This window comes from Artibeus jamaicensis, unplaced genomic scaffold (genome assembly GCF_021234435.1).
Source record: "Artibeus jamaicensis isolate MK-2021 breed Jamaican fruit bat unplaced genomic scaffold, CSHL_Jam_final contig_755, whole genome shotgun sequence".
NCBI classification, from domain to species: domain Eukaryota; kingdom Metazoa; phylum Chordata; class Mammalia; order Chiroptera; family Phyllostomidae; genus Artibeus; species Artibeus jamaicensis.
The window spans coordinates 1,202,009-1,217,928 of NW_026521950.1; the positions used below are offsets into that span (position 1 = coordinate 1,202,009).

General features: G+C 62.0%; 1 protein-coding gene across 4 annotated transcripts in view; it reads right to left on the reverse strand.

Annotated features, from left to right (window-relative positions):
* Positions 1 to 15,920, reverse strand: part of ZNF536 (zinc finger protein 536) — a 316,452-nt gene that overhangs the window by 92,438 nt on the left and 208,094 nt on the right. For all 4 annotated transcript variants that reach the window (XM_053672198.1, XM_037142973.2, XM_053672199.1 and 1 more), the window contains exons 5-6: positions 13,323 to 13,475; positions 4,442 to 5,977 (exon numbers count right to left, since the gene is read on the reverse strand). In XM_053672198.1, the coding sequence (XP_053528173.1) occupies positions 4,442 to 5,977; positions 13,323 to 13,475 (1,689 nt within the window). The remainder of the gene's footprint in view (positions 1 to 4,441; positions 5,978 to 13,322; positions 13,476 to 15,920) is intronic.

Sequence of the window (15,920 nt, forward strand, 5' to 3'; positions counted from 1 at the left end):
AGCCCACTCCACGACACTGACCGCATCCCCAGCCTTGGCATCAAAGGGCCCTGGAGGGAGCCCACGGCTGCCGACCGGGGTCCCCCCACCTCACTGCACTGGCCTGGAGACACACTCTGCACATCTTCTCAGGGGACAAGGGATGGTCACAGCGACCCAACACTCTCGACACCAGAGCAGGAGGCGCTGCCCCTGGGCCCGGCCCTGCCCACCGTCTGTCCAGGGAACTGCGGCTGGACTGGGACCCAGCCTGTCTCTCGCTCCTGGTTGATGGCTGCATTGGTGCTGCCCGACCACACCAAGCACGGTGACAGAGACCACTGGGCCACAAGCCTGCAGGAGCGCCTGTCTGCCCTTTTGAGAAAAGTGCCGCCAGCCCTGTGGTCCACGGTGCGGCTGATGCAACGGGACTCTTCTCGGACTGGCTGTGCGGAGAGCGAGGGAGGCGTGAGGGGGACAGAAGTCACAGGCTAAGGGACACCAGCGTGGCCGCCCGGGCCGCTGCAGTCGGGCGCACGTGAGGTCAGAGGGAGGGAGGGGCGCCCGCTGTCTCACTGCTGGGAGAGGGTCAGTTTCCTGGTAACCGGAGGGTAATAAACTGGGGGTGTCGGGGCTGCTGCTGTGAACGGCCCTGCCTTCTCCCTCGCCTTCTCCTGGGCCCGGCGGGTGGCTCGGGCTGGGACCACAGGGTCCTTGTGCCCATGACAGATGTGCCGACAGAGTGTCCCAGTTCCGCCTGGCCACCCCGACAGGTGGTGGCGTCAGAGCGAGCTTCAGAGCACAGGTGACAAACACAAGGCCCGCGGGCCAAATCCGGCCTCCACCCGGTTTTATCTCGCGCAGACCTTTGTTTCTACCCGGTGGGAGCACCGAGCTCTCGCTTAACTACTAAGGAGAAGTCACATGTGCACAGTCCTGAAACCACATTCCGCCCTCTGAAGGCAACGTCTCCACGCCTCCGGCTGACCCGGCTCGTCACCAGCTTTCTCAGACTGGGCGAGCGGCTGCCGCCTCGCCTGGTCCACAGACGGGAGCGCTGCCCTGGTCAGCCTTGCTGCCCAGTCGGACATCACGCGGGGCCTGTCCCATCACAAAGCTGCGGCCACACCCACGCCAGCAGAACCACGCGCTCCCGAGTTCCCCGGCCAGCACAGTCCTCCCTGGGGGTCTGGGAGTGCGGGCGCAGCCTGGAGGCCGGAAGTCGCTGCCATCCTCGGGCACTTTGACTGGGGCAGGAAGTCGCGTGACCAGGTCAGGGAGCCTGACCCTCTCCGGAAACAAGGTGTGTTCCTCCAGCTCCACCCAAAGGGCGCGATGTCCTCCTCAGGACAATTGTCACACATCTGAGGGCTCTGTCCCCGCGGGGAGAGACCCTGTGACACCCAGCACATGCTCTCAGCACCGCACACACCACAGGCCTCGCCTGCCCACGGCCGCTGGCCTCTCTCCTGCACTGGAGTCTGCAAGGGGCCAGCTGGGGCAGGCAGTGCGCACTGGCCAAGACCCCGGGCCCCCGACACCCAGGAACAGAGCACCGGGGACTCAACAGCCGGGAAGCAGGCAGGCAGACGTGGCGAGGCACCTGCACGGGAGCCTGTGACACCCGCCACCCACCGACTCCGGGCCTGGACCCCCTTCCCTGAGTCACCTGCAGGCGTCCAAGGAGCCGCCATCAGGGCTCTGTGGGGCGTCCCCATGATGGAGCAGTGTGCAGTCAGCTTTCGTCACGTGTGCCCCCACAAGGACCCAAACGGAGGGCACCCCGCACCCCGTACCAGCCTGATTCTAGGGGCATCGAAGGCAGAGTTGGGTTTGCCTCGTAGACAAAACCCGACGGCAGCCTCTCTGAGCTGAGAGATACTGGAGTAACGCTTTTCTTCTGCAAGGCCCCACTCCCTGAGCAAAGCCCAGCTCCAGCCAGCCGGCCCTCTGGGGGTCTGCCCACGTTGGCTCTGCAGCGGGCAAGAGGAGAAAGCTGGCTTTAGGGGTGCAGGGGTGCCAGGTCTCCCTTTGCAAAGACGAGCCAACAGGCATCCCAGTTTCCAACTACGCTTGTGCTCCTTTGTGATGCTGGAAACACAGGGCGCTGGACTTGGGTGGGTACCCCCCGTGCAGTGCCCATCGGGGAGCCCAGCAGATGTAAGTTTTCTGTCCAGACATCAGTTCCAGGGAGGGGTGCATGTGCCGGGGCCCTGGGTGCCGAGGTATCTCTGCAGCCTGGGAGGAAACAGGGCCCGAATGTGGGAGCCGTGGGAGCCCAGGGCCTGAACACCCTGGAGCGAGAGGGCAGCCTCTCTGCCCCACCACCCAGGAAGTCCTGCGGCGGCCAGAGCGAGGCTCGCTGCCGCCGCGTCCCAGCCCCGGCGAGCAGGTGCGGGAGAACCAAGCCAAAGGCACTGGAGAGCCCGGCTCTCTGAGACCCCACGGTGTGGGGTCAGTCTCGGCACCTGGCCCCGAGGACAGGCACTGAGGGCAGTGGAGCCCAGACCTCACCTGGGGAGGCCACCAAGGTGCCTGAGGGGCCACCTGCTCCCTCCCAGGCTGCACTGCCCAATGGCAGAAAGGCTGACTGGGCCAAGGTTTCGCAGGTTACCCGGAAATGCAGGGGCTGGGCGGGGGGGCTGGGAGCTACTGTTTGAGGAGGGCTGGCAGCACCCAGGGGCTCCAGCTCAGAGGGGGAGGGGCCCACAAGGCACAGCAGGCTCCCAGCTGCCTCTCCCACCCACCCTGGTGCCCAAGGACACCACTGGGCCTGCCCCACCCAAACACCAATGGGACATGAGAAAATTAAAAGGGGCAACACGAGTTCGTGTCAGTGAGAACGAGCTTAGGGAGACTCCGGGTTTTGATCTTTTCTGATGCACTGAGTTCTGGCAGGAAGTAGGGTCCTACGTAGATATTTGAAAGAACTGAAAACAGACTTAAAAAATCCCCAAACGACAATAAAAAAAAAAAACCCGACCCTAATCACAAGCTTAAAATAACAATTTTAAAAAAAAGTTCAATTCCGCTCCCCCAGAAGGAAAGGGGGAAAATTGGACTAACATAAAACCCTTTTCTGCTTCTTTTAAATATTGTTTTGAACAGCCTCAAAAGTAACGAATTGTGTGCAGCTAAGAATAGAACAGGGCGCTGGGTGGCAGGGCTGTCAATATTTTTCAGGCTGTCAGAGATCCATTTAGTGATTTTTGACAATTCAAAAAATATCTTTGCGGCTTGATCCGGTTCCCGATGAATTAGGGAAGGACAGGGAAAAAGAAATGTATCAATTTAAGTCGTGAACCCAGTCCAGCTTCCCGAATCCCACTGTGCACAAGAACGTCAACACTTGGAGGTTAAAAAATACTCCCGCTCCCTCCCTCCTTCTCCTCCTTCCCTCCCTCCCTCCCTCCCTCCCTCCCTCCTCCTTTCCTCCTCCTTCTCTCTCTCTCTCTGTCTCTCCCTCCTTCCCCCCCTCCATTCCTTCCTTCCTTTGTTCAACAAGCAAAGCCAGTCACAGAAATCCATGCACAGGTCAAAGGAGAAAGGGACCGCTGGCCTCTGGCAAGAGTATCTGGGGCTGAGCGTCTGTGCAGAAAGAAGCTTCCAGAAGACCATCTGAGTGCCAGGAGACGGACTCTGACGCTCCCCACCCCCACCTTACATTCATCTGACCCAACTCCAGGCCTCACCGGGTGGCTGTCACTTTCTGAGACTGGGAGCCACTCGGGGTAAGACCACCCTTCAAGCAGAGAAAGACGTGCTCACCCGAGCAGGCAGGCGGGGGCCCGAGACACACAGGGTCACGACCCGGCAACCAGGGGCTGCGAGGTCAGAGGGACAGACCCACAGACGGGAAGAGACGGGCGGACAGGAGGCAGCAGGAAGACAGAAGGCCAAAGCCACAGTTGCTGCCGCTGGTGTGTCTAGGGATGACCCCAAGCACCCCGCCCGTGCTGCCCCGTCTGGGAGAGGGGCCCCACCTCCAGCGCAGGGTGGGCCACAGGGCTACAGCGAGCGGTCCCCGAGTCAACAGGAGAAGGACGCAGGACAGCAGACCCGGCTCAGCAAAGCAGTCAGCAATGTCGTTAGGCACCTCTGGGTAAGTTAAAAGTACTGAAGAGTTTGTAAGTTACCCTGTCTGTTTTTCCTTTAGTATTTTTACGTATCTTTCCCCTTCGGGATGCAGATTAGCCACGGGAGCCCACGGCAAGACGCCACCCTGTTCCACGCTGGCATGGGCCTTCCAGCCATTCACTGGAACTTGAGGGCGAGAGCCTCACCCTCTCGGTGAACCCACTCCCGCGGCCATCTGCACCGGTACACCAAGCACCGCTGGGGCCCTGACCTGCTCAGTTCAAAATCTGCTCACCAGTAAGTCTGCCCGTTTTTTTTTTTTTTTTTTAAACGCACTCTTGGCACCGAGGTACAGGGAAATGAGGAAGAGGAGGCTGCAACTTACCGCACAGGTCGGGCCTCTTGACGCCCCCGGGGCTGGCGGAGCTGCTGGCGAGTCCGTTGAAGGCGGCCAGTCCGTCGGCGCTGTAGGCCCGCAGCACGGACAGCACGCTCGCCGGCTTCTCCAGGGCCCCCCGCTCCGGCCTGGGCAGGCCCACCGCGGGGTCCTGGGCTGGCAGGAGGCCCGGGCTGTGCCACGGCTTCTCCGACGCCGGGGGCAGGGCCGGCACTGGTCCCTGCACGGGCTGTGGGGCGCCCGCGGGCAGCAGGCCTTCCCCTCCATCGCCGCCGCTGTCCTTGCCGAGGGCGGAGGGCGGCTTCCTCGCCATTTCCGGCTCCGTCTCCGTCTCCTCGCCATCGTCATCGTTCTCCCCCTTGGGGGAGTCCGCATCCTCCGAGGAGGCCGCGTCGGAGAGGTCGTCCCCGGCAGCCTTGTCTGTGGTGTCGGGGATCAGGATCGGGGCGTCATCTTCCACGTGGGCCTTGCTGTCCGGCCCCTTGTTGGGACAGGTGCCGGGGGCTGCTGAGCCCGTCGCACCCGGGTACACACCGAACTGCTTGTAGAAGTCAGAGGGGAAGCCGCAGAAGGTGGGGTCCACGTGGCCGGGCCACGAGCTGGGCTTCTGCTCCCCCGGAGCCTCTCGGACCGGTCCCTGCGCCACCTTCTCCGATGCGGCGTCCAGGGGCCCCATTAAGCTGGCCAGTGCCGCCTCCTTGCTTGCCTGCGCCGAGGGCAGCAGGGCCGCCCTGCCGGCCTCCCGCAGGTGCTCCGTGCAGTGGGAGGCCGCCCCCACCGCGTGGTCTCTGCGCTTCGCCTTGCCCAGGTGGTTGGCCTGCAGGTGCAGGGCCATGAGCTCCATGGAGGACGTCGTGAAGGTGCAGAACAGGCAGCCATGCCACGCGACGCTGTCCTGCACGGTCACCTGGGAGCCGGGGAGGGCGGCGGCGTCCGGCCGCACGGACAGGTCCAGGGGCTCGTACTGAGACTTCTCCGACTTCCGCGGGGCTGGCTTCCGGCCGCCTTTGTCCTCGCCGCCGTCCGCCCCGTGGGCTTTTGCGGAGGACAGGCCGGACGGGCCCTTGTCCTTCTTCAGGGAGCTGAGGACAAAGCTGTCCATGAAGGCCTGCAAGGACCCCTGGAAGTTCACGCCGTTGCTCAGGACGCTTGCGCAGGCTCTTCCCGCTTCGGAGAAGTGGCTGCTTTTGGGAGGGAGGTCGGCGCCCTTCAGAGCGTCTGCAGGGGCCTCCAAAGACACGCCGGCGGCCTGGGGGTCCCCGGACGGGAGCACGCCCGCCACCCAGGGCTGCGAGGTCGGCGCCCCCCTGAAGTCCACTCCGGGGAGGCCCTTGAAGGCGCCCCTCAGGATGTCGGGCCTGACGAACAGGGAGGCTTTGCTGGGCAGCTCGTCCCTGTGGTCCTGGCTGGGCAGCGGCCCCGCTCCGTTCGGCCGCTCCCGGTGGTGGCGCTCCAGGTGGTACTTCAAGGAGGCAGACTGGGTGCCAGCGTAGTCGCAGTGCGGGCACTTGTAGGGCTTCTCACCTGCGGGGTTTGGGGAAGGGAGAGAACAGACAGCGCTTATCTATCTCACTTGGGTGTGCGGAGCGAGGCGGGGGAGGGGCCGCGTTTGTTCTTGGAAAGAAAGCAGCTCCAACTAATAATTAGCCAGAGAACAACTGCTCTTTAATAGAAGAATAATTCGTACTCTTAAGCCTTTTTAATGATTTCGTACCATTTGGGACTATTCAGGAATGACATACTATCTACACACAATTAGCTATCTCTTTCTTTATCTAACATGTGAAAACGACTATAGGTTTTAAAAGCTATGATTATGAAAATTAAGCATAATAATTTCAACCGCAGCGATCATTAAAAGTAGAAGTTTAAAAAGACGAAGTATGTAACAAATGGCTGGTCGCAATATTCTGTGTATACAATAGCCCCCAAATTTGTTTAAATTATACACATGGAAACCATTTTTAAACCTAAAAATTTTATGGCCTTGTTACGCAAGACTGCAATGAATGATTTAAGCCTTGCTCTGCGGTAAATCATGGATATAATTAGCAAATGGCACACGGCACGAGCAATTTATCATTATTTGGAGGGTACCATTCCAGACGGGCTCAGATGTCTGCAGACCCGCTGCAGTGTCTCCAAATACGGAGCTATAAATACCGATTCTATAAAATATTAACGCCATTACGGTGCATTATGATTGCAGCATGTAAGGACATATAGTTAAGATAAAAGGCAGTCAATAAAACTTAAAAGAAAATGAGTAATAAAAAGGCACAAAAGTATATTTAGTTTCTGTATTTGAAATTAACATTATCTACTGGTCTTTGTATCGCCTTAAATTTGTCCTAATGGCAAAGCTAACGCTCCGGCAGTAAAATGCGTAATTTACCTGTAATAAGCGCTTTCTAGAGAATAAAAATAGCTTTAAGGAGTGTTTTAAAACATATAAGATCATCTTCATGAATTAAATATTTATTTAAATTCGACACCCACTCCTGTTGTTCTTCCCTGCGCTGAACAGACTCCAGCACACACGGCGTGGCCTGCGGCGGGCGGGGCAGAGGATTTAGAGCCACCCCAGGAACCAGTCCGCAACCCGGGTCGGCCCCAGGCGTTGGGACGGACAAGCTCTCCCGGGGAAAGGAGGCATGAGGGTCCCCGTCAGCGGCCCACAGGGCACTGGCAATGCCTGCAGTGAGTTCTCTGAGGAAGCTCCGTGTGTCTGCCCTGCCCTCGTCCCCTGCAAACCAGACCAGGTCACATCTTCCTGCAGCTGGGCACAGCCGATGCCGGGGCTCCCATGCCCCAGGCGTGGGCATGTTGGGGGGACACCATTGACGAGGGAGGACGTGGTGACCAGGGGGACCGGCAGGCAGCCTGGGGCTGAGCGGCACGGCATGCCACTCCGGCTGAGCACCTGTCTCCCCGTGTGGTGCTGTGACCCCTCGTCCAGCGGCGGGCTCCTGGGCAGCGCGGAGATGGCCTGTGGGCCTGGGGAGGCCTCTGCGGGGGCAGGGCCAGTGCCCTGGCTGGACCGCTGCCGTGGGCCTAGAGGAGGGTGCCGTCCCAGGGTGCGCAGGTCCGTGGCCTCAGGCCCCGTGGGAGGCCCACGTCCACGTCACCACTGCTGTCTGGGCACCTCGCCAGAGACTAGGACACGCTCCGTGGGACAGGTGCTGTAGATGGGCACTCGGGGCGGCCTGGAGCCGGTGGCCCGTTGGAGCACAGGCGGCCCCTGAGGCCGAGGAAGCGGTGGCAGGCCAGGGGACCGGAGAGCCAGACGAGGGACTTGGGGTTTGTCCACGGGAACTGGGAGGCTGCGGTGAGGCCTGCAGGTATGCAGGTACCGGGAGAGACGCAGGCTGCGTTCCAGAGACACAACTGCGCTGATGAAGTGCGTCTGAGCCACCAGTCACCTCGGGGTGTGCAGACGGCACCCAGGCCCTCGCTGGGGGGGTTGTGGGGGGGGGCGCGGACGGAGCCCTCAGGACTGGGTGGGGCACCCAGGGCGGGACAGGCAGGTTTCCAAGGGACACGCATCTGAAATGCACACGGAGCTGCGGTTCTCGAACCAGCTGTGCACGGCTGTGCGTTAGGACTGCGGGTGTGTGTGAGGTCCCGCCCTGACGCCCTGGTTCTGGGGCGAGGGACACAGTGGGCATTCCACCAGCGTCCCTGGCAACTCGGAGGCAGATGAGAAACAGCACACTTTGAAACACCGAAGTGGGGTTGCTTGAGAAGTTTTAAAAACAGCCGACACTAATCCCACGTCCACCTCCAGAGACTCTGCTCTCTGGCCCGGCATGCAGACGGGCACCAGGGTCCCCCCGCCCCCACGAAGCCTCCATGCACCTGAGGGGTCCATGCACCTGAGGGGAGAAGCGCCTGCAGAGCTCTCGGGGAAGGGCCTTCGGGGGCAGACTGCAGGCAGCCGGGAGGGGCGGGGCCCCTGACATCTGCACCCCGGAGGCACTGGCACCTCCTCCGGGGACCGGGCGCCTGGCGCCCATGCGGGGCCCTCTGCCTCCTCCCCGGCCACTTGGCAGTGGGAGCTCATGTTCTGGGAGGTCTCAGGCCAGCTCCAAACCCAGAGACGCCTGTGCACACTCGAGTGCACACACATCACACACACGTACACGCATGCACACCAGCATCTGAGTGCCCAGGGGTCCAGGCCCCGCTCTGGGTTCACGGGTTAAGCGGCAGCAGGTAGACCTGAGGGCTCCAGAGAGCCCGCTGCCCCCTGGGCCTCCCACGGGCCCTGCAGGCCCCGCCCCCGGCGCTGTCCCGAGGGCAGGGAAGCAGGCCGGCCGCCCCCAGCACCCCGCTCCCCAGATCAGTGCTCTGGGAGCCGACCTCCCCTTTCAGGTGTATGCTCAGAAAAACTAGCAAAAACCCCGACCTCGTTTTCTTCATGATCCCTCAGGATTTGAACCACCACCCAGCCAGGAAGCCCCCCGACTTTTCCTGGCTTCACCTCTGAGGGTCCCAGGAAGCCTTGGCCTGGGGGGGGCACGCCCCCAGCAGAATGTCTGGGTGGCCCAAGGGTCTCCTTTCCACTGGACGCACCGGACTTTCTGCCCCGAGAGCGCACGCCAGCGTGGGGTGGGGGTGGGACCGGCGGGCGCGCCCAGCCGTGGTCCAGGCTGCTCTTCCGATTGGTGGACACACACTCCCCGGCCCACCTGTGCTGAGAGCCGCGCCGGCCAGCGTCACCCATCGGGCCACTGGCTTTGGCCCAACGCCCAGGCTTCCGCTCAGCCTCAAGCCCGTGGGCCACCCCGTCCCCACCCAGCAGCCTGGTGGCACCGGCGACCCCAGGCCCTGGCAGCAGCTCTGTCTACTTGAGGGATTGGCCGGCGAGGCCATAAATGAGGCCAGACCTAGGGGGCCCACCCGCACTGCCCCGAGCTTTCCGGGGGATCATCCCACCATGTTTGGGATGCTGTCCCTGCCTGGGTCTCTTGTAGGGGCCTCACACTCAGGGGCCTTCAGAGCCCGCAGGAAACGGCAGGCCAGGGACCCACGGCCCCTTCCACAGAGCAGCCGCCACTCAGGCCCGGCCAGCAGTTGGCATGGGGACCACGGATGTGCCGGCAAGGGCCACACTCTACATGTCTTCGTGCAGCTCCTGCTCTGAAATACCGGCACCACCGAAACACCTTCCCAGATGCCAGGGGACCGCAGGCCCCATTCCCCAGCCTGGGCCTGGGCCTGGACCCGGCGGCCCTGCCAGCCTGCGTCCGGGGAAGGACAGCCAGCGCATGCGTGGCCAGACCTCTCCCAGCCTTTGCAGGGAGGGGCTGGTGGGCTGCAACGCTGCCGTACTGGAAGAGAGCTCTTGCTGGAGAGGACAGGCGGAGCGGTTCAGTTAAAGCAGCTTCTGAGGACACAGCAGCACGGGGCCACACCCGTTCACGGCACCTGCAGTCACCTGTCAGGGGTCCCGGCGCTGAGCCCCCCCTGGACATGCGCTCAGACAAAGGAACCCTCAGGTTCGGGGGTCCCTGTGGCACCACTGACATCGAGTCCCGAAAACCACCAACGGGTCGGCAGCCGTCTCTTCGGACCCGTGTCTCAAGCTTCCTGAGGTCTCGGGCTCCTGACGCGCTGTTCTGTTTCCTGGTGTGTTTCGCTGACTCTCCGGAAGTGTTTTCCACTCCACGTCACGCCGCCGCACGCGTGCCTGTGTGCGGCATCCGTCTGAGAGTCATTCCGTCTTCCTCCCTGTCCCCACTCGGTCGACACCGGGAGAGATAAATACGGTGAGGCCTGCGCAGCGGCAGCGCCAGTACATAAATATAAATCGCACGCTAATTCCCCCAAAGCATATATACGTTATAAACCTGAGCACTCCTCACCCAGCTGCGTGCTGCTAAACAGGGCCTTGTCCAGAAGGGGGACAATCTGTGTCTCTAATTGCTGTCACGGAAGCCGAGATTCATTATGTGACTTTCCCATTAAAATGTGAGCATTAATTTGTATAATGAAATATTGGCCACTGCAGTGTTCATTAGCCATGCCCCACTGTATACCGTACATTGTTAGCTACCTAGAAACTGTAGTTAATTTCACTAATGGATATTTCCCTACTTAGTGTTTGGTCGGAAATTTATACTGTAACGTTACCTCTTCAACTTTTAAGGAAATTTAAATTCGATCAATTATTTTCCACAAAAGTTTGGGATGTCATTAAGGCAGCGAGAGAGGGACGGGGGACCGTGGAGGAAGAGAAGGGGATTTTAGTTCATCACAGGGATGTAGACGCGACAGAATTTTTAATTCAAAACGGAAAGGAAAAGCCGCATCGTCTCCTTTTCGGGCAAGCGGCTGTTTTCTTCCTTTTTTCGTAGCCGCCCGGGGGCCGGACCTCACGAAGCCGGCACACTTTCGGAAGAGGAGATGGCGACCGTTCGTGCGGGGACCGACCCGGGCTGGAAGACCGAGTCACTGCGCACTCACACAGGAGAGGGCGGCCCGGCTCCCTCCCTCCCCTGGGAGAGGAACTGCCAAGGTGAGGCCAGCGCCCAGGTGGGGCCGGCACACCTGCCTTTCCATCCGCTTCTGCCCCAGTGGGGCGCAGAGGGGCTCCTGGGGAGGACAGGGGCGTGCGGGTAACGCCTGCCACCCCACGGGCTTCGTTCCCATGGGGGTCCCTGCCTCGGCCTCCCCCCAACCACCCGGTGCTGGTGAGGAAACTGGCCGAGGAGGAGGCCGGGGCAGCCACACACCTGTGGCCCCAAGTCACTTCCTTTCCCCCTGCTGGGTACCGGGAGGGGGGGGCCAGCTGTGGGAAGACTGGCCTGTCGCCCCCAAAAAGAAGCCGAGGGTCCACCCAGGAAAGAAAAAGCAACAATGTGAGAGTTAAAGGAACTCGAGACCCAATTTGGCAAACCTGGATGGGGACCCTCCGTCACGGCTGGGACACACCCTGGGGGCTTGCCCTCCCCTGCACCTGGCAGGTGGCAGCTGGTCGCGGGTGCTGCGAGTCCAAGGAGGGCACTCACGGCCGGTGCGCACCGCGCATGGTGCGGGAGGGGCTGGGGCTCACGGGGTTGGCAGGGCTCTGGCTGGGAGGTCCGGTCTCTTCCTCCCCTGACCCACAGTCCCTGGGGAGCCGGGGCCACCACCGTGGCAGACCTCCACTCCTGCCACAGCCCCGTGGTGGACGCCCAGTAGATGGCCCCCTCATCCTGGCCGCTGTGGACCCCCCACACCCACCACCACGACCCAGGGGCCCCAGCCCCCACCGGGGCAGCAACATGCCCCTGGGCCTGATCGGAGAAAGCCGGTGTCGGGGCTGCGTCACCCTGAGGAGGGGACACTGCGCCTGCCCTGAGGAGGAGGGAGCGGCCCAGGTCCCTTCACTCGGCCCTGGGGGCAGAAGGCGGGTGTCACCTGGTCCTAGCAGGGTCTGCCATCTGTGCCCCAAGTCGGCCCCGCAACCTGGCTGCCAGGTGACGCTCCCATGGTGCCTTTCAACGCGACGGCGGGGTCCCCGGGAAGGGCTAGAGGTGGAGGGCGGCTCACATGTCCTCACTGGTGACGAGTGTCCCCTCCTTCAACCTCCCACACATGAGCCCCGTACATCCACCGCGTGGAAGGGGAAGGCCCCGGGCACGGAGAAATCACAACTGTGGAGACCAACGTCATCACCGCCTCGCATCCCACGGACACCCTGACGGGAGGCGCTGATTTCAGAGAGGGCGACGTCCGCAGAGAGATGCAGCAGGGGGTGAGGGGCCTGCAGAGGGGGGTCAGGCCCCGTCTCTCTGAGGAGACGGCACTGCCCACGGGGGGCGGGGGTTTCCGGGCGGAGTGAGCAGTGGGCATGAACGTCCAGCCCCTGCACAGGAGGGTGGGGGACAGCCGAGGGCAGCGAGCCCTGGTGACCGCTGGGCTGGGCCCCACAGGCCAGGCGAGGTTCTGGCAGATCCCGCATGGCCCCAGGAGAGAGGGGACAGGCTCCAGGACAGGACGGCCAGTACCCGCACCCCCTGCTCCCTGGTGCTGAGGACGGAGGAGGCAGCCCCGCCCAGGGCTCCTCTCCAGGTCGGGGAGGTTCGGGGCAGCCAATTAGGGTGCAGACAGGGGGTGTCTCGGACGTCACCACGGGCTGCGGTGCACGAGGCCCGCAGCCGTGAGCACCCTTGCAGCCCCGAGCCGTATCGATTCCCTGGGAGGTAGGCCGCAATTATTTCTGAAAGCGGTCGGCATGTTTGTCCGGCCTCTGAAGCGGCTCACGCTCCGACGGACAGCGTGTCGGGAGCAGAAACCAAAGACAGCGGAGGCGTCTGTGTGTCGGACAGTTACCCCTTTTCTCTCGGGGACGTCTGAACGACGAGCAGAACAAGCCGCAGCCGAGGGACCAGGCAGTCACACAGGGGAGCGCTCGCCGCCAGGGCCGGGAGGACACGGGAGCCGGGCCGGCGGCCACAGCCCCTCGTTTGGTGGAGATTGTGTCAATTTCTGTTTTGAGGAGACCGGGGGACCAGCCGCCCTCCCGCCCGCCCTCCCGTGACCTCCACCTGGCCCATCCCAGGGTCAGCCTGGAGCCCTGGCTGGGTGATGTCCCCGGTCACAGGTCAGCTGGGCCGCCATCACTCTACACCTGGAAGACTGGTTACACCGGGTGTGGACGCGCCCCCTGGATGCAGCAGATGGGGGCCATCCGCCAAGGGTCCTGGAACCTCGGGCCACCCCGGCCTGGACCCCACACCTGCGTGTCTCTCAGGAGGCGAAGGACCAACGCAGGGTCTTGGGGTCCAGGCTGGACGCACACGGGCCCGGAGACCGTGAGTGCGAGTGGGACGGGCGGGCGCCCCCTGGGAGCCGAGCCCCCGCACGCGCGCCGGCCGCTCACCTGTGTGTATCCTCAGGTGCACCTTTAGGTGGTGGGAGGTGCGGAAGGTCTTCCCACAGTACGGGCAGTCCTTCACGGCCGAGCCCAGGCTCCGGTCCCGAGGCAGCGCGGGCTGCTGGGCGCCCACCGGTCTCCCCGCCTCCTCGCCGACGTCTGCAGCGGGGGAAATGTTCGCACGTCACTTCAGCACATGTCACGCGTTGTTCGCACCCGCACTGCGAACGCCACACAGAGCTAAACATGTCAATACCACACCTGCCTACTTCATTCTCTAAATCTGACAGAATGCTGACAATTCATGTATTTTCTTGTTATTCTCTAAAATTATTTCATCTCTCCCCTCGTCGTTCTGAGCGGCATATGGTACCTTTATATCGAACTGAATTAAACAAGAGAAGAAACAGCTGTATCAGCAGCTGGTTTGCTTTCTTCTTTTGCTTAGCTCCTATTAAATCCATTTTTTCCAAAAGTTTCCAAGGTGGCGTCTGAGTAATTCGCGCCATGGCCTCGCTGCGGAGCGCGCCACGGAGTGAAATCTCATTCGCGTGGTATCAAGCGACGAGCAGAAAAGAAAGCATCTCTGCCGAGTCCCCAAGACGTGCAGACTCGGAGCTATTTTGGGACAGGAGAGAAAATTATCCCCGACGCGTCCTCGAGTCCTCAGCGTCTTGCGCCGCTCGCTGTGCGCCGTGCTCTCGGGGAAGGGAGAGGAGCCGTCTGGAGACGCGGTCCCGCAATTAGCCCGCGATAAACACAGAGACACAGCCAGCCTCGTGGAGAAGCTCAGCTGCAGACAGCCGTGTGCTTGGGGCGCGGAGACCGGAGGGCTCCGTCTGGAAGCCTCAATGCAAATGGCCTGCCGTTACTGCCTGTGTAGTCCATTAGAAAGCGGAGTGAAATTTCCACGCAGCTGCCTTCCACACAGAAATGACGGGGCGTGGCGGTAAATAAAACTGTGGAAACATCAAGTGCTCTGAGGACACGTCACTGCAACACCGGTGGCCAGCCAGGCAGTGGTGGCCATGTGTGGGGTGGACAGACGGGGCGGGGGGGGCTACAGCTGATGGCCTGCACCGACCCCAGGTCCCCAGCGACCTGGCTCCCTGCAGCCTCGGCCGCACCTGGGGCTTCGCGGTAGCTCTGCAGTGAGAAGAAGGGGACCTTCAGGGCTAATGACGGACCTGTGGCTGCTGCAGACAGAACAAATGTGATCTGCACCTTGCAAGCAATGGAGGATGCAAAATGCTTCTTTCTGCGAGACCCGTGCTGGTGTTCGCTGCTTGGAGCCGAAGAGGCCGGGCGCAGAGACCAGACGCAGGACCAGGGCAAGCAGGCTTCACTGTCCTTAGGACGTGAGCTCAGGCGCATGGGGATGCTGGGCTCCAAGGCCCCACCCTCATTTGGAGTGTGCCCACTGCCACCCTGGGGGAGCTATCCAGGGCTCGCCACTAGGTCCCCATCTCCCCGCCCCTCTAACTGCCCCGAGGGAGCAGTGCCGAGGGTCTAACTGCCCGAGCGCTTTTCCACGCAACTGCACAGCACGTGGAACTCTCCCTGCCGAGCGCCAGGTCTGTGGTCCTCCGTGAGGTGCGAAGGCTACCGGCAACGGTCACTGATGGCAGTAAGCAGGCCCGAGGGAGTGAGTGCCTCGGCGAACACGCGCCCACGCGTGCTCACAGCGGGGCACCGCACCCCCCACCCCCATCCCAGGCCGAGGTCTCTAGGGGCTGCATCCGCCTCTGCCCTATTGAGCCAGTTCCCCAAAAGGCCGGGGACGCTGACCAGATGCCAAACTGAGTCACCCACCGGCTGGGTTTAAACAGCTGCAGCGTCCCTCCACCCGGCCGTCCTGCTGCCAGAGCGCTGGACCCAGAGCGCCAGCCCCGGCCTCCCCAAGGCACCCAGCTCCCGAGGCTGGACCCTGAGGTCAGCCTGACACACCCAGGACCCCGGGGGAGCCCTGCAGACGCCCGTTCAAGTGAGCCGGTGGCCAACCGCTCTTGGTTTCGACTGCACGCAGAACCGGGTGCCCCGGCTGTCCCTACAGAAGCACGGTGGACGGCTGTGCCCCTTGCGATCCCCTATGTGTACACAGGCGCCTCTCCCCATCTCCCGCCCACCAAGCCCCCAGGGGTAACAGAAGGAATGGAGGGGAGCCAAGCAGAGAGAGTGGGGGACGCGGCCTTCGGCGGCCCCTGACCGGGCCCGTCCCGGGAAGCACTCGGTGAGGCCCAAGCCTCCGGACAGGCCACAGAGAGCCGCGCCTGACCACGGTCACTCCGAGTGACGGAGCGGGGGCTGGTCCCTTTCATCTTTCCATCGTGGGTATGTGTGGCCCCATAAAGAGAATACATTTATAAGATAAACAGCTTTCTTTGCAGATTTAAGAACCTAATTTTCACTTTACACAGAAATGGTTTTTCTTGGAGGGCCAGAAGGCCTACGGCGTTTTCTCTCAGACTAAATCCAACTAGAAAAACAAACTCTGAGCGGCGATGAAGGGGAGTTGTGGGTGGTCCCAGGAAGTGTCCAGAGGGGCCGCCAGCCAAGTACAGTGACGGCCGAGGACGCTCGGCCGGGATTTGTGCCGGGGACCCT